Source organism: Chenopodium album, chromosome 2, assembly GCF_948465745.1.
Source record: "Chenopodium album chromosome 2, dcCheAlbu1.1, whole genome shotgun sequence".
Lineage (NCBI taxonomy): Eukaryota > Viridiplantae > Streptophyta > Magnoliopsida > Caryophyllales > Amaranthaceae > Chenopodium > Chenopodium album.
The window spans coordinates 8,203,732-8,225,939 of record NC_137835.1 but is presented as its reverse complement, the minus strand read 5'-3'; the positions used below and the strand labels follow the sequence as shown (position 1 = coordinate 8,225,939).

The following is a 22,208-nucleotide window of genomic DNA, read 5'->3' as shown; positions in this document are numbered from 1 at the left end:
CAATGTGGTCCTTGTTAAGAAACCGAATGGGACCTGGCGCATGTGTGTTGATTACACAGACCTCAACAAGGCGTGTCCAAAGGACAGTTACCCGCTTCCAAAGATCGACAGTCTGGTCGATTCTACAGTCGGTCACGCCTTGATGAGCTTTATGGATGCCTACTCCGGCTTTCATCAGATACCTCTGTGGAAAAAGGATCAAGAGAAGACGACCTTCGTCACTGATCAGGGGTTATTCTGTTATATTGTGATGCCGTTTGGCTTGAAAAATGCGCCTGCCACTTTCCAACGGATGATTAATACGGTCTTTATTAATCAAATTGGGAGGAATGTGGAGGCGTACATTGATGACATGATAGTCAAATCCAAACAGCAGGCGGATCACCTTGCTGATCTCCGAGAAACCTTCACCACAATCATGCGGCATAAGGTCATGTTAAATCCAAAGAAATGCGTCTTTGGTGTTGAGTCTGGGAATTTTCTCGGATTCCTGATTGATCAAAGGGGGATAGAGGCTAACCCTGAAAAGATACAGGCGGTGATAGACATGAAGTCACCCCGTTCTGTCAAGGAAGTGCAAAGACTGACCGGCTGTCTGGCCGCCTTGGGGAGGTTCCTCAGCCGGTCAGGCGACAAGTGCCTCTACTTCTTCCAAGCAATCAGGAAGAAGATCAGATTTGAATGGGGGGATGATGCTGAGGCGGCATTCCAGAGGTTGAAAGAGCATTTACATTCTCTACCTAGGCTGGTCAGTCCTTTACCTAGGGAGACGTTGTACATGTATTTAGCCGTCTCAGATCATGCCCTCAGTGCCGTTCTCCTTGCTGAGCGAGACGGCGTGCAGCTCCCGATTTACTTCATTAGCCATGTTCTTAAAAATGTTGAACTCTGGTACCCCATGGTTGAAAATTTTGGCCTTGCTTTGTATATGGCATTCAAATAACTGAAGCCCTACTTTTTGGCACATCCGGTGGTGATTTACATCGACCAGCCACTCAAGCGGCCAATGTCTACCTTGGACTCATCCGGGAGAATGTTGAAATGGGCTATTGAAATGCAAGGTCTTGAAATCACTTACGAACCAAGAAAGGCAGTGAAAGGTCAGGCGTTTGCCGACTTCATTGTTGAAATGACCCGTCCGGTGGCTCCGGATAATCTTGATCAGGTTTGGAAAGTGTATGTAGATGGGAGCTCTACAAAGAACGGCTGTGGTGCAGGCGTAATCTACGAGTCTCCTGAAGGGGAAAGATTTGAGTATGCGCTACGCTTCAAGTTTCAGGCCTCTAACAATGAGGCGGAATATGAAGCCCTGCTAGCCGGCATTCGCATGTGTAAGGCGGCAGGGGCCATGAAAATTGACGCCTACTTTGATTCCCAATTGGTTGTTAGCCAGTATGAGGGAAGCTATGAGGCTACTCATCCGGCTATGATCAAATATCTTCAGGCGGTCAAAGAGGAGGCCGGGGCACTTGAGGAATTCCGGATGAATCAAGTGCCTAGGTCGGAAAACAACCAGGCGGATGCATTGTCAAAACTGGCGTCTTCCGCCTGCCATGATTCGCCTCGGTCTGTCTTTTGGGAAGTTCTTGAAAAGAGAAGCATCTACGAAGATCCCATTGGAGTTCTGGACCGAAGCTCTACCTGGATGGATGGCATCCGGGCTTATCTTTCAGACGACACACTTCCTGATTCGCCACAGGAAGCAGCCGTCCTGAAGAAGCGAGCTGCGAGCTTCGAGTTGAGAAACAGAGAACTCTTCAAGGCGGGGTTTCTTAAGCCCCTGTTGAAGTGTGTCACCCCAGAAAAGGGGAAAGAAGTTCTCGAAGACTTGCACTCGGGATTCTGCGCCTCCTACATAGGCGGCAGGTCCCTAGCCGTCAGAGCCAGACGACATTACTTTTGGCCCACTTTTGAGGCAGACGCCAAGGAGTTGGTGAAGAAATGTGACAAGTGCTAAAAGTTTGGCAAACTTATTCACCGTCCGGCTACTGATCTGACGGCCATCCACATCCCAATCTCGTTTGCAAAATGGGGCATGGACATTCTAGGTCCTTACACGCCTCGCCAGGCGGAAAGCGCTACATCCTGGTGGCTGTGGATTATTTCACCAAGTGGGTGGAGGCTGAGGCGGTTAAGAATATCAAGATCTCAGACGTAATTTCCTTCATCTGGAAGAACATTATCACCCGGTATGGGGTACCTATGTCTATGGTGTTTGACAATGGTCCTCAGTTTGAGACGCCTCAGCTAAAAACTTGGTTGGGAGATCAGGGGATCTCAAGCTGTTTTGCATCTGTTGGCCGGCCCCAAGAAAACGAAATTAAGAAGAAAATAGAAAGAGCCGGTGGCTTATGGGCAGAAGAGTTAATCCATGTCCTATGGGTCATCCGGACAACAGCAAAAGGGGCAACCGGTGAAACCCCATTTCTCATGGTTTACGGTGCTGAAGCCGTCTTGCCTATCGAACATTACGAGCCGACTCTCAGAGTCATGCTATATGATGAAGAGGCAAACTGGGAAGCAATGCGCTTGGCATTGGATTCACTCCCAGAACGCAGGGGAAATGCCTCCTTGCGTCATGAGATTTACCGTCTGAGAATGACTAGAGCCTACAACCAAAAAGTACACAAGCGTCCTTTGAAAGTTGACGACTTAGTGTTACGGAAAATGGAGGCAACCGGTAGGGCCAACGAGCTGGGGAAGCTAACTCCAAATTGGGAAGGCCCCTACCGGATCTATGAAGAAGTAAGGGACGGCACCTACCGTCTGGAAACTCCAGACGGCAGGCGACTGCCTAGAACTTGGAATGTAGACAATTTGAAAAAGTACTACTTCTGAGAATGTAAGTTTTTTGTAAACAGTCAGTCAATTAATAAAGATTCAGACTTTGTTTGCAAAATTGTTTTGTTGCTTTTTTTATTACCCGCCTGGGTAATACTCAGATAGATCCTTTGTTTATTTACTTAAGTTTAAAACTTGGTATGATTTAATAAATGCCCGTCCGTCTGGGTAATACCCAGACAGGCTTTTTGGTTTAACCGACTAAGTTCGACACTTAGTGTAAATTAACTGATTAAAAGCTAAGCACAAAAACGCTTGGCGGCTATACAACCGGTCCTAAGCAAGATCAAAGGCTAAAATGGCCGGATGGTTGCTCATTTTATAAAATCGCCTGTCCCAACATGGACAAAGGCGTCCGGCGACATCCCTCAAGGTGTAATCGTCGCAGAGAACAGACTATTTGTCGGTTCTACGTACTCATGCAGACGGCAAAAATTGAACGACCAAATTGGTCAACTCATAGTCGTCTGACCGAAATGACCTATGAAGAACGATAAAGTTTCCAGATACTGGATGCCCAGAGGCATCAGTCGGTCACCGGCTGAAGTTCTCACTTAGGTTATTTATTCTAAAAATTGCACTTCCCACCCCAATTTGGGCAAAAGAGTTGTTCAATGGCTACGAAATCTCTACCAAGACGGACAAACGCCGTCTGGGTAGTGATTGGAACGCCTATTGGTGTACGGCTGTGCACTTGGTTTGGGGCAATCACTACTGTGATTGATTGACTTACAAACATATCATGCTCTTTAATTGCAGCATCAGACGTTTTCAAGTCAATCAACCAACTCCACTTGAAACCAATCACACAGCCGTCCAGGGGCAAGGACAGCCAGACTATTGATTAGTTAGACAAAAAATCGCCGCATGCTTTTGATAAGTTGGGCAAAAATGAAAAATTAAAATTTGCAAAAAAATAAAATTCAGATGCAAAATGATAAAAACCGACTCAGTCGGTGCATTTCATAAAGTCCACCCAACCAAACGGTTGTAGTGGATTAAAGTGTTAACCGGAACCCGTCCGGGAGAAAGAGAAATTGCTACTTAACCCGGCTCCTTAGCCGGTAAATACAAATATACTCGGCACGCAGGCCGGAAAAACAAGTTTTGGCATACTGCCGCTGAATAAAAGAGAAAAAAAAAACAGAGATTGGCATACTGCCGCTGAATGGTCACTTCTTGCCTGCAGGCGGTGCCTCCTGGTCCTCCTCCTTCTCCTCATCATCTGAGGGTATCTCCTGTGCTTCACCAGGACCAGGTAGCTGAGGCACGGATGGCTCGTTGTTGGAGTTGACCCAGGCTTCGAAAGAGTTAGGCTCTGGCTCACCTTGCTCTCTCAAGTACACCACGTACTCGGCATAGTTGTGCGCCAGTGCCCAGACGTTGTAATCCGTGTCTGGGTACAAGGCAGCCCAGACGATCTTCATATGGGCGTCATTGTCAGCGTCACTCTCAGCAACAAGGCGGTTTTGCTCCGCCTCCAGGGTTGCTGCAAAGTTCTTCTGAGCCTGAGCAGCCTCCTTCTCCAGTTTTTGAACCTTGGCCTTCAGTTTGGTGTTCTCTTCAGAAACACCCTGAAGTGTGCCAAGTTCCGTCTGGGCCTTCTTGAGCGCCTCATCAGCCTTTTTGGCGCTCTCATCCGCCTTCTTCTGGGCCTCCTCCGCCTCCTTCCGGGCCGTCTCAGCATCAGCCGCCCGCTGTTTGGCCGTCTCCAGATCTGACTCCAGCTGCTGGATTCTAGACGCCTGTGTCATAATGATTGCTTTAGTTTCAAGTTCATTTACGATAGTCAAGTGTAAAGCAATATTGTCAGCGTCTATGGCGGACTTCTTGGCCCTCTTTACCTCTTTCCGTTTGCGGGAATAAGGACGTTTGAGCCCGTCCACCCGCAACATAGCCTGCAAAAAGCAAGCGGTGTGAGTATTGTAGGCGGGATAAAACACTTGGAAAAAATAAAATTGAATTGACAAGTTTCTTACCTCAGCCAGAAGGGATAGAATGCGTTCAAGATTGAACGTCTCTATCCCAGGGATACTGTCTTTATCCCTCTTCCGGACGGCTTCCAGTATGGCCTTGACATGCTTCTGGACGTTTGGCCAGCGGGGAGATTGATCTGCACCACAATCAATACGTGATGAGTGCGAAACTAAGGAAGCACCTATTTGTTGCCGACTGTCTGAAGATGACGTCTGTTGAGAGTGGGATTTCACCCGCAAAGGCCACCCCATCTCAAGCGGGGATTCAAAAGGGTTCTTACCTTCAGAGCCAACCAAGCGGGAACCGCTTGCAGGCGTGGAGAACCCCCCGGTCGCGGTTACGGGGTTAACGAGGCTGAGGCCCAGGTTTCCGCCTACCTTCTCGTTTTGCCCCGCAATCCGCATCTGCTGATGCCTGGCTGAGGCGCTAGGAGTTGACGTGGAGGTGGATTTTTTGATTTTGTTGAGAACGGAGGGGGTCTCCTCCCTAGCCCGTTTGAGTTGTTTCTCAAACGTCTTTCCAACCTCTCCCCCCTGCGAAAATAACCAAGTCAAAGTTAGCATCCGGGAAAAATAGTTTTAAGGATCAATTTAAGAAAGGGTCAGGCGTTTATTACCTTGGCCTTGACCTCAGCCGCATCTTTTTCTACAAGCTGCTTGCGGATGAGTGCAGAGGACCGCTTGGGAGTTTTCTCCGTCTGCAACATGTTTAATGCTTCCTCTGCAAAAAGAAAGAAATTGGTCAAGGTCATAAATCAATTTCGATAGAAAAATACTACAGACGGATATAAACTCAGGCGCATACGTTTGGTAAACATGTGCCCTAGCCCGCAGGCGGCTAGGAAACACTCGTCCCTGAACCATGCGCTCTTGGGGATCCAGTTCTTGGGGACTTTTATTGTTTCCCCGGTTGACAAGGTCGCGTCTGTGAGGCAAAAAAAGTCTGTCTCAATGATCTTGTCAAAATCTTCCTCTGGGATCCGGGGAAGAGCGCACTTCCGACCCATCAAGTCGGGCTTCTTATTGTACAGTCGGAATTCGTAATTCTCCCGTCTGGTTGGAGCTGACATCAGGTAGAACCTGTGTTTCCAGCCGTCGAATTTTGAGACCTTGTCCAAGGTCATCATGTATTGGGGTTGCGTGGTTAGAGTATACCACGCCCTCCAGCCGCCTAGGCTTCTGCTAAGATAATGCATACTAGCAAAAGCCTCCCAGCCGGGGTTAAGCCCCTGGAACTCGCAGGCGGCAACATACCCCAGAATGTTTGTCCAAAGTTGGGGGTAAGTTGCCAGACTCCGAGGCCGTAGCCTCTCAAAATTGCCTTCACCGCCTGGTGAAGGGGAAAGCGGAGACCAGCCTTGAACGCCGCCTCATAACAGCCGAAATAGCTGTTGGCGTTCTCTTGATCGTCCTCCCAGGCGATGGTGCCATTCTCAGGCGGCACCCTGATCCTATACCCGTCTCCTAGCGGGTGCATTTGAGTGAAGTTCTTTAAGTTCTCCTCCATTTGGATCCGGTCCTTGGAGGAGACGTGAATGTTGAAGGGATCGTCCTTCTCATTCCATTTTTTCCTTTCTTCCTCCTCGATATCCGCAAGCGGGGGTAAATCGTCACTGCTCTCAGAGGTAGAGGCGGAGCTGTCGCTCTCCGTCTCCTCCTCTTTTTGAGTCAAGGGGGCAGAGACGGCCTCATCGCCGCCTTGGTCACATTCTTCCAAGAAGGAATCAGCGGGAGTTGAGGGGGCGCGCGGAGGGGATCTCTCCAGAGCCATCTGGTCTCCCTGACCAGACGGTTCTCCCTCATGCGCTTGGCCGCCTGAGCCTTCGCTTTTGTAATTTGGATCAGTTGCCGTCTGCATTGTCCGAGCCATGGTGTCCTGCACAGGCACATAACTGGTCGGAATCCAAGGCAAAGGGTGGTCCCAACACCCCGAGACGACACTCCCAGTCCTAGACTCAGTCGTCCCTGATGACCGGCTGGACTCTAACCTAGGTTGTGCCGTGTGTGTTGGTGATGCATCCATTTATTGCAAGAAATATGTACAAGCGGTGAAAAAAGAAAAAGAGCTGAGAGAGACAAAGACGGTACCTTTGGATGTGATATCTGAAGATAGGCGGGTCCGGCTGGGTTGATGGAGAACAAACTTTCTTACTTGCGCCTGACTCAAACGGATGACTTCTGCTCTCTCAAAGTTTTCTCTCTAGAAAATTTTTGTAAACGTACAAAATTATGAGGGTAAAACGGCTATATATAGAGGGTAAATACGGGGGCATTTCCGTAATTTACTCGGAAGGTGAACGGTTACTCTTTAATGGTAAAATTACCGCCAACCGGAGCGTGACACGTGTCACAGATGCCACGTGGTGTGCCACGTCACATCTGTGAGGGGCAAATGTTTAGGGTAATTTTACCCCGCCACGTGGTCCAATCAGAGGATGACACGTGTCAGCCAAGTGGACCAATCCCTGCTTGACACGTGTCACTCCAGAAATTAAGGGAAAAAGGCGGCCTTCAGGCCCAAATCCCGAGAAAGCCGCAAAACGGCGCAGCCCACCAATGATTAGGGTTCAGTGACCTAATCAGGGGCACAATTCCCAAAGACCCTATAAATAGGGAGATGTCCCTCTTTTTGAGGGCACGATTTACCATTTATTACACCTGTATTCTCTTACATCAGAGAAAGACTTGAGCTTGGAATCCGAGCAGATACCCACCTAAATTTCCGTACTCTTTATTCCTTTTCAAGTTACTAACTTGACCGTCGGAGGCGGAGCTCCAACCACCCGGAGTCTCCGTTATTTTGCAGGTGCAGCTTAAGCCGGATCAGTCTTCGTGTTGTAACTCTCCCGAGGGACAAAAACACCCAAAACACTAACCATACATTATACAAAAAGATCATACTTATACATATCTATGAAATATCATAATTACATTCATACCGAGTATAAAATATTGGATGAGTCCATTCTATGGTAACTATGTAAGTTCACCCATCTGATACATAAAATTAAATAATGATATGTCTAATAATAACTTTGCAAATTATAAAAACTTATTCCATATAGAAAATGTCCAATAGCTCCCGTGAAAAAGGAAAAAAAAAGTCCAACAGCTAATACCTGTCTTACCGTGAGTGTAAAATCATACATCACTTTCTCATGAATCATATGTTGGGTTTGGCAAAGTGTGGAAAACGGTTCAAGACATAATTATGCATTTATGCATAGTTTAGGAGTTTAAGGTATGGACTATTGCTTGGTGTTAAGTAATGGCGGAAGGCAAAGGGTTGACTTCGTATGAAGATATTCAAAATCTAGAGATGGTTTTGAGTTGATTCAAGTTGGAGGTGATAGCTCGTCTCAAGAGCTTTCCAACGACTGGTCATTAGCTTGATTTGGTCAAGAATTGAGGAAGTTATGGCCGCTTTTACAAAGTGTTGTCAAGCTGGCCAGGTTTGCGTGTCTGTGCAAGCTATGAGTGTGCGTCCGAGCGAAAGGGGGATAAAAATGCGTGTTTTGATGGGAGTCAGAAGACTTTGCTTGTCCGCGCAAGAGAAGCATCGCGCGTCCGGGCAAGCATAGCGCGCCCGAGTAAGGTGCTGGTGTAGCTCGATTTCTGCCACGCGTTATATTATTGGTCGTTGATGTTTCAATTCATTTATGTTCGGGAGTATATATGCTCATAGCCGTCATGCATTAGATGAAAGAGTAAAAAAATGTAAAGAGAGAAAAGAGCCTCAATGTAAAATCCAAACACTTATGGTTTGAGTGTTTGAGAGGGTGAGTTTAGGATGGGAGTCTTCATGGTGTTTGAAAGCGTGTAATCTACATTGTAATTCCTCAAAGTCGATTGGTGGATTTTTCTCTCGGTTCTTGGGTATTCCACGGTGATTCTCATTGTCTCATTAATTACTTGTTTTTCCGTCTAAGTTGTTGTTAATTGTCGTTAATTGCAAACTAGCTAGCACAATCGTTAATCCTTTCATCATATACTCATTTCAGTCTTTAGTCTTTAATTCTTTGTCAATGAATATGATTTTTTTTTTTCAATAAATAATTAAATACAAAGTGCATTATATACTTATACAATACTAATGGTTAAAGGTTTAATGGGAGATTGTGAAAAAATGTACTCCATAGCAAAAATAAAAGAGTTAAGTAAAAGCGAGAAAATAGCAGATGTGTATACTTGTTTATTGATAAAATTCAAAACTAAGATAATGTGGTTTGAAAATTTATATTCTTTTTTAATAAAGTCAAAACAAAAATAAAAATCCAGCAAGCACAAGATAAATTAGGATTAATGCCAACTTAAAATGTGCAACAGACAAAGAAAGACAAATTGGGATTATTACACCTCAAAATGTGATGTACAGGAAAAAGAATGACAAATTTATCTATCTTGCATTCTAACCCCTTTTCCTTCTAATGTCATTTAAATATCCTTTTCACTTGACAAATGCTTGACAAATTGGGTATCCAATCTACTATCTTTCTTTAATTTGAGTGGGAAATCAAAAGGCAGAGTTAATTTTTCAGGATGCCTCTAAAAAACAAATTCAGCAAGAGAAAATAGTAAGTTTTACAATCATTTTTGCTTTCAAATTTCCCTTGTTTTTTTTTTATTTTTTTATTTATTTTTTTTTATTTTATTCTTGAGACTTTTTTTTACTCAATAATTGGATGAGGTTTTGTTTTGGGTCTTGAAATTTGTTACTTAGGATAAGACACAGGGTGATATCATTTTTATTAGCGACTCTTAAATACGTAGTATATTATTTCTGCATCTTTTGATTGAAAATTAAATAATACAATTATTTTTTTTAACAACTAATTCCTCATATAAAGAAAACATTAGAAAACCTACTAATTTACAATTAATATTTATGTTATTGGTGCTAATTTTGTAGAGGATAAATAACTTGTAAACAACATTGAGGATGAGAAAATTACATATAGCTTAAATGTGAGATTTAGCAATAGAACACACATGAATCAATGCATGTCATGTTTCACAAAGTTTCATATACTGTTGGCCGTACGGTGCGGCCAGCCATATATTTTTTTAATTCTTCTTCTCTCTCCTCTTTCTCTCTCCTCTTTTCTTCTTCCATCACCATTACCTACATCAATACCTTGCCGACGTTCATACTTTCCGGCGACTCTAGACCTCTTCATTAATGGTGTCGTCTTCTTAGCCCAAATTTCTTCAAACTTCATTAATGGTTTACTATTGGAAATTTATTTTCTACGAAATTTATGTTGAATTCAAGCTTATTTGCTGAAGATTTTGATTATATAACTTGTAAGTTGTTCAATTTTATTGCTTAATTTTTGTTTAATTGAAGAACGAAGAACAAATTGTTTTCGTGGATAGTGGTGATTTCGTGGGTGCAGGTAGGTAGTAGTGGTTTGGTGGTTTTGGGTTCTAGATCTAGTTTCGTTTGTGGTTTAGGTTGGTAGTGGTTCGTTGATGGCTTAGGTTGGTAGTGGCTCGTTGGTGGTGGTTGTTGGTGGTAGTTTTTTGTTACGTTGGTGGTGGGTAAGGGGTTACTAGATCCGGTCAAGGGTTACTAGGTGGTCCGGTCAGGGGTTACTAGGTCAACGGTCAGGGGTTACTTGGGGTTACTAGGTCGGTTAGGGGTTTAATTGGGGTTACTAGGGGTTACTAGGTCGGGGGTTACTAGGCCGATTAGGGCTTAGGGGTTACTTGGGGTTACTTGGGGTTACTAGGGGTTACTTGGTCAAGGGTTACTAGGGGTTACTTGGTCAAGGGTTACTAAGTCAGTCAGGGGTTACTTTTGTCTTGGGGTTACTTTGTTATTTGCTGATTTGGCACCATGTCACATGGTGCGGCTAGCCGCACCAGAAACGCACTGGTCTTATTTATATCATTAATTATCATGAATTTTGCACGACAGCTACTTGATTTTGGTTAATATGAAATTTAAAGCATGTAGCTAGTTTGTACTCTTAATTAAGTAAAATAAAAATCTAACAAAAATTAAAAAAGCAAGAAGAAGACTATATGTTTGAGAGAAGAGGGGAGGATAAGAGAATCCCCTTGCTTCTAAACATATGTATAGTTCGTTGGAGGTGTGTTTTCCACTAACTCTGCTGAGCTTACTGGATTGATCATCAGTACAATTAAAATAATGTAAATTGACACTAATTTAAATTTATTTGTATACGTATCTCCCTCGTTACCAACAGTTCGAATTATGCACTTCAATTCGTAATGTACTTATATTTGTTTTTGTAAAAATTTTGTAAATAGTAAAAGGTAGGCTAAGATAGATAATGAAGGAATTTGTCAAATCGGACTAATTAAAAAATTAGGTTAAATTTATAAATTACTTAAAATACAAAAAGTGAGTCGAACTTTTAAATTCTAGTACCGAGAACCTTTTATATATACCCGTGTGTACATAAAAGTAGATGCATCTAAATGTTTTAATTTTTAATATAAGTAGGTTAGGTCCCGTGCCATGCACGGTTATTGACAAAAATAAAATTATTTATGTATATTCTTATCAGTAATCATATAATGTAATATATCGTTTTTAGTCATTAACTTTTGTCTATCTCAATTGTATCCTTGAAACGGATATTATGTTTGCCACATAAAAACTTATAGTAGAAGATTGCATTTTTTAAAAATATTTACAAAGATTATATTTTGCTATTCTATTTTCCATATTAATTAGCTAATTGAATGTGAATATAGAAAAAAGGTAAATATCATTTCTATTTATATAGTAATTAAATTTTACAAATAATTTCCTTAAATAAATTTTCTATTAAATACTTCTTTTTTAAAAAAAATATTAAGGACGCAACAGACATGTGTCATTGCTGGTGTGTCTTTTAATATATTGTTATTGATTGATTGATTTTTAAACAAAATACAATTAAATGTACGGTACACCCAGGTGTATATAATACTTGTATAACAATAGAATGATGATTATGCCAACAAAAAAAATAAAACTCCCATACGTATACTCCTTTGCTTTCATATCTACCACATTTTTCATTGTTCTTATTCAATTTCATGTTGACTTTTCTTATTCGATTGCTCCAATTTACACCCTGTTCATATTTGCCGCAATTAGTAACTTGATTTCCCTCCATACTTTATATGGTTTCCTTCAATTTATTACAGTTTACACTATAAATACCATCCATACCTTATTCTGTACATTTCCAATTCTTTGGTTTAAATTCTTTCATATAATCAATTTTCTTCAATTTCAAAGCCAACCCATTTGATATCTTTCATTAAATTTGGATAATTTGTATTCTGGGTATTTAGTTAATCCCCTGTTCTCAAAGTTCTAGGTCACACAAATCAATGGCAGCTGACTCTTCTCAACCTAGATCAGTCCACGAATTTGTTGTCAAGGTTAGTTATATTTTTTTATTTTTTATTTTTTTTTTTTGAAAATTTTCCTATCTTCAGCTTTAATTGTATTTTTTTTTAAAATTAAATTCTCAAAATTCCCAATTTTGCTCTAATTACTTTTAGTTGAATTTTTACAATAGTGCCTAGAAGTTTTGGACTTCCTAGTTTGACATCAATTGGTAATATGCAGGATGCAAGTGGAAACGATGTTGATCTCAGCATTTACAAAGGGAAGGTGCTGTTGATTCTCAACGTTGCATCACTATGGTATGATATGGCCTGTACTGTCATTTTAAGACATTTCTTTTGTGAATTTTAATGATTTAGTTATCCGTGGCTTTAACACCTGAGGCTTCTAAAATTAGTCTTAATTACTTAGACATGATAAAATGGTACACTGCCATATTATCTTGTAAGTTCTATCTTTCGTATTAAGGCTGTGGACTTGTTGGACCAAATTATGTTGTGGAATTTATGTCAAGCCTTAACTATTAACGTCGAGAGATAATTTGATGCACATTAAAGGTCCACTGAGAGAATTCACCTTTCACCCCTATAGCTCCAAAGAACAACTTCAATTGTCATGCCTGCTTTGAGAATGCATGTGTTGATGTGTCTATCAAAGTTAGCAGTTGCGGCACATGTTGTGCATAGGCTGAATGCAACTCTGTGGAACAGGGTGCCGTGCTTGGATATGTGATTGCAATTGAACTTTCAAATCTTACAGTGATCAATAGTTCTTAATGTGACAAAATACCAATCACACACCAAACTTATGAATGTGGGATTGTGGGGCTAATATTTGTATGGAGGGATAAACTACTAGGATTAGAAGTATGAAGCCATGGTTTATAAAGTGTGGGAGCATGGAATTGACATAGTTGTGCCTTTGTTTACGAGACTCCAGTTGCTCTGTTGGAGCTTTGAATCGAAGGAAATTGCCATTACCATTTGTGCTTAACTCAGCTGACTTTCTCTTTTCGATGCAGTGGTCTTTCCAATACAAACTACACAGAGCTGACTCAATTGTATGATAAGTACAAGGGCCTAGGTAGCTTCTTGTTCTTCCTTTCCTTTTTGTTAGTTGTTATATGGAAGGTTGGAGTTATAATTGTGCTAAATTGCTGCAGGTTTGGAAATCTTGGCATTTCCATGTAACCAGTTTCATAACCAAGAGCCAGGAACTAATGAGGAGATCGTGGAGTTAGCATGCACAAAATTCAAAGCCGAATTCCCCATTTTTGACAAGGTGTTTTGTTCAATCATTTACAAATCACCATAATACTCCATTTGTTCATATGTTAGATAAGCTGGTTTTAGCAACTTCATAAAGTTGTGAAGTGTGATCTAGATAGAATGTGAAACCTTCTAAGAAGCGAAAGTATTCGATCAAAAGACTCAAAAGAAATGGCCTTGTAGCTTTTATAAATTTTCCTAAACATTTTGCCTTGTTTTTTTTTCACAGATTGAAGTGAATGGTAGTAATGCTGCCCCAATCTTTAAGTACTTGAAATCAAACAAAAGTGGGTTTTTAGGAGATGGAATCAAGTGGAACTTTACTAAGTTTCTTGTTGATAGAGATGGTGTCGTTGTTGACCGTTACTCACCATTTACTTCCCCAAAGAGCATTGAGGTAAAAATTAAGCTCGACTTGTTATGGTACAAAGAAAACAACAGGGGTGGCGTATTAGATTGCTGATAATAACCGTTTAATCTTCTTCTTTTTGCAGAAGGACTTGAAGAAACTGTTGGGCATCCCAAAATAAGGGTAGGCTTATAAGGAGGCATCTTGGCCATGATATGATACTTGTGAATAAGAGTGACTATATATTAACGTCATTTTCGTATTTTATTTGTGTTCGCTATCACCTGTTATTATGATTCCCATTAGCATAAAGGCTGTTCTTTGGCAATGTATGTACTATTTCTCAACCTTCCAATATTTGATAATGTAAATTATGCTCAAGTTTTTATTTCTTCATTCTTTAAGAGGATTTATGACCAAATTATAAATAGGTAAAAAATGGTGAATTAAATCTCAATCAACAGTATAATGTAAAAGAAGCAAGCTCGACATTAATTAGAAATAAGTATCAGGATATTTTGTTTGATTAATAATAACTATATGCAAATATAATAGACTCTAAACAACTCTAGATTATCAAATGTTATCTTCTTGTTTTCTATATAATTGAAATTCCAGATTTATAAAGAAAACTCATCAAATCAAGAGAGAGTCCACTCCATACAATTAATTTAGGAGGGAGCTAGCTAGCACAATAATACTACGTACAACATAATAATGTAATTTACCCTTCAATCTTTATTTCATTTTATTACTTTGATGCGAGTATATTGTGTGGTCTATGTCCTTAAAATATTCTTGTGACATGATCTCATGAATATTTGAACAATTATTCCTTGAAACAGAGAGAATCAAGTAGCATATATGCTACATACTGTAATAATGTTTGACTAGTTCTAAATTTGGTTTCTTACCACAAACCTAAAACTGACAACAATTGAATGCTTATTAGCATAACAACATTGCCACGAAGAACTAAAATAAATAAATATAGAGTTGAAACAGCTGTTGAAGACTCTGAATGAGGCTACTCATGTAAGAGTCCTCAAGACCTTTCTTCAAAAGAAACTCTCTCCATTTAGCATGATTGGCCCTTACTACTCTCCCAACTTCACTATCTGTTTCCATGACCGATGAGACCGCCTTTTCGATGGCCTCCTTAGTGAAGTACCCATCATTGTCTCGCTTCTCAACTTCCACCCCGACCTTCAACTCTAAGCTCATAAATTTTGCATTGAGGAATTGATCCACTGCTTGAGGCATCAACACTATTTGACATTCACTTACCATAGCTTCGGATAGAGACTCTACACCACAATGAGTCACGAAACATCCTACCGAAGGATGCTGCAGGATGAGTTGTTGCTGCACCCAGCCCCCGTGCACGTTTCCCCTTCCCTTTGTTCGCTCTATAAACCCTTCTGGCAAGGCCGACTCTATGGTTAGGAAACCTTCAGGAGGCTTTAGAGCTGCCAAAATGGCCTACCTGCAAGAATATAACTAAATAACACGACAGAGTAACAGATATAAACACAATATATCAGGTTTGAAGAATAATAAAGTATAATACAAAATGTACGCACGAGATTTTACATGGAAAATCCCTCCTTAACAATAAAAAATTAAAAAGAATAAGCCATGATTTCAAGTTAGAAAATAAATTCACTAGCAAGTAGCAATAGTATAATGACCAAGACCACAATTTATTACAATTTCAGATACAATTTATTCCTCGACTATATATGAAATTATTCTAATTCTAAAAATACCCCTCACATTAATATCGCACTTGTCTCTCATTAGTCCTCCCTCGTTACTACATCTTTAGCTTTTCAACACTTGTGAGATATTTTTGCAACTCTTTTAATTACTTGCATGCTTCCTCTCGTGCCAACTCTCTAACACATTGAGATACCTTTGCTACTCTTTTAATATACAAGTAATATTTTTTAAGTACAATGTGTTAAAAAAAAAAACATGCAACTTTAATTATGTAGCTAGTCCAAACACAGGGAGAAAATCATGAACACTTGGCTAATTGTGGTTTTCAAGTCCATCTCCCATTCTCCCAACCATCAACTTTTAACTCATTTACTCTAATTCTCTCTTTTTTAATTTTTTTTTTCCCTACAAATTTTATAATCACCAATAACAATGATAATATGGAGTACTCCTTAGCTAATTGTGATTTAAGGGGATTATTCCAACAATACATTATATAGGACATGTTCCAATTTACTGAAAACAACTAAATTGAACTGAACTGATTGGGGCTAAAATGATTGGGGCTGAACAAAATTGAATTGAAATGAATTGAGTAGAGCTGAAACAAATTGTTTACGAGATAAGGAAATTAGGAACTGAACTGAAACTGATTGGAGTTGAACTGAACTAAATAGAACATGAACTTAGTCAATTATTCACATATTTTCTTCTAATTATACAATGTTGTTACTACCTGGCCGAACAATAATCCCAATATGATAATCATATTTCAAACGACCAATATAAAATTTTCATACAAGTGCGGATTATTTTTTAACATGCATTGAAATATTGAAATAAAATTGCAAATAATTTTCACATACCTGAGAGCTCAAGTCCGAGAACAAGATCATGAAACTGTTCTTCAATCAGAATACATTCACTACCAAGTGCACAATACACCACACTACCATGACTAAAACCACTTAAACAACAATCGATTTGATCAGATCATCTAGTCTCGAATTCGCAGGTTTCGGCAAAACCGGACCTGCTAGAAGAACGGGCTTACCAATAACTTCCTTAACAAAATCACAATAACCCCCTTCCATCTCCCTACAAGCCCTCGCAACAACAGCATCACTTTCTCGCAACGAAAAACTTAGCTTTTCTGGAAACTTCATTCCCCTTAGTATCTCAACATTGCATTAATTAGCCAGTACCCAATTGGGTCCATTTTGAGCAAATAACCCCCAAAGTTCGGATTATTTAAAAATAATCCAAAGTTGGGATTATTTTGAACGAATTGGCGAAAGTTGTAATTATTTTTATCAATTTTTCCTTTTTTTTTTTTTTTTTTTTTTTTTTTTTTTTGGTATTGCTTAAAGTTTATTTTTGTTGAAACAATATATAATGGTTGATAAGTTAATGGCATCCCTTGATTTTGACGTACATTCCGATGATATATACTTCCTCCGTTCTATTAATATTGCAACAATGGACTTTTTTCACTTTACATCACTGAAAATTTTAAGGTACATCAGCTTGTCCCTTGCTTGCTACAGACAAAAAACGCGGAAAGAACAAAAAGCTGTTTTATGAAGAACATACTGCTGCTTTTTAAAGAACATATATATAGCACTTTTGTAAAGAACATCCAATTTTATGTTTTTTTATATACGTAAAGAACATCTGTAATATTAATAAAGAACATGAAGATATTATGTAATAAACATTATTTATATATATCTACCATAATTTTATGACAAAATTTAATTAACCTCACAATAAGCAATGAACATTATATTACAAATAAAAGTTCATTACACTGACATATGTTCTTTTCACTCTTTTTTGGTGCAAATATGTTCCTTTTACTTTAGGTATATGTTCTTTATATTATAATAGTATGTTCTTTTCCCTACAGTTTTATGTTCTTTACATTTGTATAATATGTTCTTTTTGCGAAACGGTGGTACGCTGTAAGGTACCCACGCCTGTATGAACCACATATTGCAAGCTCTTGTTTGACATTATAATATAGATTTATACGTTAAGTAAAATATAGTCATGTGAGATCTTGTTGGATTCGTCTCATAAAATACTTTCACAATATCAACTTTTTATAATTTTTACTCTTACACAATTATAGATATTTAGCATATATATAAAATGTGCTTTGAAATGCGTAATTTCCTCCTTCTTGCAATATTAATAGAACGGAGGAAGTATAACAAATCAACAAATATTACTCTGTATAAGTAACTACTCAACATTATGGCATTGAATACAAAAGTATGTGGTGTGTAACGGGTGTAAATGCTTCCGAGTCTCATCAATCCAATTCAAGTTCCTAAACAAGTTTGTGTGTTACATGACAATTTCCTCGTTTAAGAGTTTTTTACTCCATGTGTTTAAGCCACGTGATACTATCTCATTAAATCGATTTTCATACTTTAGTGGAGATTGAACCCCAAATCCCCAACCTAGATCAAGTATAGTTTTTGGTCTTCACCTTGTATGCATGTGAAAAAGGAATAAGATATGGAGTATGAATATTCATTGTGTACTCGGTAACAATTGTGTATTGTTAATATTAAACGGGAAGAATTCAGAATAAGACAAGTCAAAGAACTAACAGAAGCAATGAAGGATAGAATTTCCCCACGTATACTCCTTCCATATCTGCCACATTTTACATTCAAATTCATACTACGTAATCGACTTTTATACTCCTATTTTCAATTAATTTAAATAAAATTTATCAGAAATAACATTTTTAAAAGTCCATTTTATTTAAAACAACTTTTTAATTTTTTTTTTTTTTTGCAATTTCAGACTACATTATAAATTTTTTTATCGAAAACAATCAAATGCTACTTTCCAGCGTTGACTCTATTTTTCCCGATGTTGACCACTAGTGTGCAACGCACATGAACTCGTATATTACTTAATACACCAATTTTCCATCCAATTCACTCGTACTAAAAGAGGGATGAAAGAGAAACAGGGGTTTTAATATGAGTTAATTGGAGGAAAAAAGAGTGTATTAAGCAATATAGGAGATCACGTGACTCGCACACTCGTGGTCAATATCGGGAAAAATAGAGTCAACGCCGAAAAGTAACATTTGGTTGTCTTTGATAAAAAAAATTTATAATGTGATCTGAAATTGCAAAAAAAAAAAAATTAAAAGGTTGTTTTAAATAAAGTGGACACTTTAAAAGGTTAAAAAAGTACAATAATTTCAAGAACAAAAGTTAGAAAGAGAAAGTGGAAAAAGTGCAAAGCATGTGCAAATTTCAAGGGTAATTTAAGAACAATACATTTATAGACAAAAATTAGAGAGAGAAAGTGGAAAAATTGCAAAGCATATGCAAATTTCAAGGGTAATTTAAGAAGTACAATAATTCAAGTTAAAAAAGTGAGGGTATAATGGTTTTTACATACTATCCAAAAATAGAAACACGGACAACATTTTGAATACTTGCTCCATTTTCCTTATTTGGACCATTTTTAAATACTTGTTCCACTTTTCTTTTTCGACCATTTTAAAATACTTGCTCCATTTCCTTATTTGGAAAACTTTTACAATTATTTAAATAATTTCTCTCACCCAGTGAACCCATCATTAAACATATTTTATTAATTTCATGTTCTTTATCCTTCAATTCTTTCCACTATTTTTGTTTTTTTCTTACAACTTTTTATTTTTCCACATACCCCACTACCTCCATATTTTATTACTTAATCCAATTTCTACTAAAACTCCGCACATGGAGAAATTAAACATGTATTTAAAAACGGAAGGAGTATATTACGGGACGAGAGAGTATTTAATTGGAGTACTTAAGCGAGATGATGTAGCCTAGGATGGTGCTAGGAGAGTAGTCTAATTCAGTTCAGTTTACTTCGTATCCTAATTTACTTCTCTCAAAAAATATCTATTTCAACTCAGTTCAGTTCAGCTCCAATCAGTTCAGTTCAATTCGGCTCTACATGATACAATGTTACAGATTAGTTTAACAACTTTAACACAATCTCTTAAAAATCAATGCTGTCAAATTGTTATACTTAAGAATTAAGAGTGATTGATTTGTTTCCATACTTTATACTTGTATGATATCTTCCAATTTATTACTGTTCACACTATAAATATCATCCATACTCATTCTATATATTTCGATGCTTCGTTCTTCTATTTTCTCTCTCTTCAGACACAGATCAATACCAATTTCTCTGGTTTCAGTTGTTTCATATAATCAATCATCTTCTATTTCAAAACCAACCCATTTCAGATCTTCCATTAATTTGGATAATTTGTCTTCTGGGTATCTTAATCATTCTCCCTTTTCTCAAAGTTTTAGTTCGCAAAAGTCAATGGCAAGTGACTCTTCTGCTCAACCCAAATCAGTCCACGACTTTGTTGTCAAGGTTAGAATTAATCCTCTTTTGATTGTTCTTTTGATTGTAATTTTGGTTGTTAGATTATCAAATTCTCAATTTTGCTGTAATTAATTTTATTAATACTTTGTTTGGTGTTCTGTTTTCAATTTCGTGTTTATTGGAATGATTTTGGTACTATTTCATATGTTTTGGATTTTGATTATCTTGTTTGATGGAAGGAAAATTGGATTAATTATGGTGAAAATTTTGAGAAAACCGAGGCAAAATTGGGAAAAGGGTAATGTAAGATTGAAATTGGGGGTTTGGTGTTGGTGTATCTTTTTGTAGAATTTAATTTCAATCATTAATTATCATTTCTGGGCCGATCAATATTACAAGGTTGAATTTTGATGGTTTTAGTGTTTATTTGAGATGAAGGGTTTGTTGTTAGATTAATAAGGTACATTTTGTACTCAATATAACTATTGTTCAAGAATGAATCTGGTAATTACATTTCCATTGAGTTGTACTAGTCTGGTTGCCTGATAGGAGTTATGGCTGTTTCCGGTTTTTTCATTCAGTTGGCGGTGTGTAGGAGATATGACCGTTTCTGGTTTTTTCTTTCTTTCGGTGGGCGGTGTCACGGTGTGGGTGTTTGTGTCTTGTTGAGGAATTGAAAATTGAGCAATCACTCATTCTATGGCTTTTCTGAAGGACTTCAATCAGTTCTTGGTGTTATTACAGTAATTTAGTCGGAAATGAAGAATTCGAGTAACATACAAGGATATTAATCGGTTCTTGGTGTTTTTACAGTAATTTAGTTAGAAATGAAAATTTCAAGTTATTACAGTGATTTAGTCGGAAATGATGAATTTGAGTTATTATACTTCGTAGTAATTTAGTCGGAAATGAAGAATTCGAGTGACATACAAGTATTTTAATCGGTTCATGGTGTTATTAGAGTAATTTAGTCAAAAATGAAGAATTCGAGTTATTACAGTAATTTATTTGGACATGAAGAATTCACGTAACATACAAGGACTTAATCGGTTCATGGTCTTATTACAGCAATTTAGTTGGAAATGAGGAATTTGAGTAACATACAAGGACTTCTATCGGTTCATGAATCATGATCTTATTACAGTAATTTTGTTTGGAATGAAGAATTCGGGTGACAGATTTTAGTTGCTTTGATTATGATTAGCTAATGTCATGGCGAGTTTGCATCCTTTGGGCTGTGAGGGAAATTTAATGTCTTTGTTTGCTGAAGTTTCATCCCTGTCCTGTTACTTAGTGAAGAGTGCAGAATGACATTGTGGATTAAGAAATGCAGAGTGTGGTTTCTTTTTCTATTTGATTTGCTCCTCTAATTTGTGTCATTGCTTTCCTATCTTTTGTTCAAAGGGAAATGAAGGTAGTTTGCAATAGTTCCTATGAAGTTTTTGACTTCCTAGTTTGACATATAAACTGTTGATATGCAGGATGCTCGTGGAAACGATGTTGATCTTAGCGTTTACAAAGGGAAGGTGCTGTTGATTGTCAACGTTGCATCACAATGGTATGATATGGCTTGTATTCATTTTAGGATGTTTTGTTTGTAAATTTTTTGTTAGTGTGACAATATTTTTTTGGTCATACCAATATTGCGTATGCGGGATTGTGGTACTACTATATGTATGGAGTTGATAAATTATAAGGATTGGGATTAGTGAAACCCATTGTTTTTTTTTTTTTTTAAAGTGTGGAAGTATTTCATTAACTTAGTTGGAACCGTATGTTATAGGACTCCTGTTGCTCTGTTTGCCTTCTTTCTTGTACTCGTAACTATTAATCAATGGATATTGCCATATCAGTTGTGCTCAACTCACTTTACTGTTTTTTCTATTGGGTGCAGTGGTCTTACCAATTCAAACTATGCAGAGTTGACTGAATTGTATGAGAAGTACAAGGACCAAGGTAGCTTATCACTCTTCCGTTCCTTTTTGTTGGCATTGTTTTATAGAAGGTTGAACTTATATGTGTGCTAAATTGCTGCAGGTTTCGAGATCTTGGCATTTCCGTGTAACCAGTTTGGTAACCAAGAGCCGGGAAGTAATGAGGAGATCGTGCAGTTTGCCTGCACTCGTTTCAAAGCTGAATACCCCATTTTTGACAAGGTATTTTGTTTAATCATTTATAAAAACCATAATACTCCATCTATTCGTATGTTAGATAAGCTGTGTTTAGCAATATCATCAATTTAAGATGTGAAGTCTAGATTGAATGTAAAACCTTCTAAAGGTTCGAGAGTCGAGAGTATCGATCATCAATTG

General features: G+C 38.3%; 2 protein-coding genes and 1 pseudogene across 3 annotated transcripts in view; 2 read left to right on the top strand and 1 right to left on the bottom strand.

The window, feature by feature from the left end:
* Positions 1-11,878: 11,878 nt before the first annotated feature.
* LOC145582101 (putative phospholipid hydroperoxide glutathione peroxidase) lies at positions 11,879-14,202 on the top strand. The gene is made up of 6 exons (XM_081639128.1): positions 11,879-12,221; positions 12,412-12,488; positions 13,211-13,272; positions 13,352-13,470; positions 13,687-13,854; positions 13,952-14,202. Exons 1-6 carry the CDS (start codon positions 12,171-12,173, stop codon positions 13,985-13,987), a joined length of 513 nt encoding a protein of 170 aa, XP_081495254.1. The 5' UTR covers positions 11,879-12,170; the 3' UTR covers positions 13,988-14,202.
* A 579-nt stretch (positions 14,203-14,781) lies between these two features.
* LOC145567770 (UDP-glycosyltransferase 79B30-like) lies at positions 14,782-16,694 on the bottom strand (annotated as a pseudogene).
* A 2,956-nt stretch (positions 16,695-19,650) lies between these two features.
* The window catches only part of LOC145595143 (putative phospholipid hydroperoxide glutathione peroxidase), a 167,034-nt gene continuing 164,476 nt past the window's right edge, over positions 19,651-22,208 (top strand). For both annotated transcript variants that reach the window (XM_081651513.1, XM_081651521.1), the window contains exons 1-4: positions 19,651-19,944; positions 21,378-21,454; positions 21,791-21,852; positions 21,934-22,052. In XM_081651513.1, coding sequence (XP_081507639.1) covers positions 19,696-19,944; positions 21,378-21,454; positions 21,791-21,852; positions 21,934-22,052 — 507 coding nt within the window. In that variant the 5' untranslated portion in view covers positions 19,651-19,695. The remainder of the gene's footprint in view (positions 19,945-21,377; positions 21,455-21,790; positions 21,853-21,933; positions 22,053-22,208) is intronic.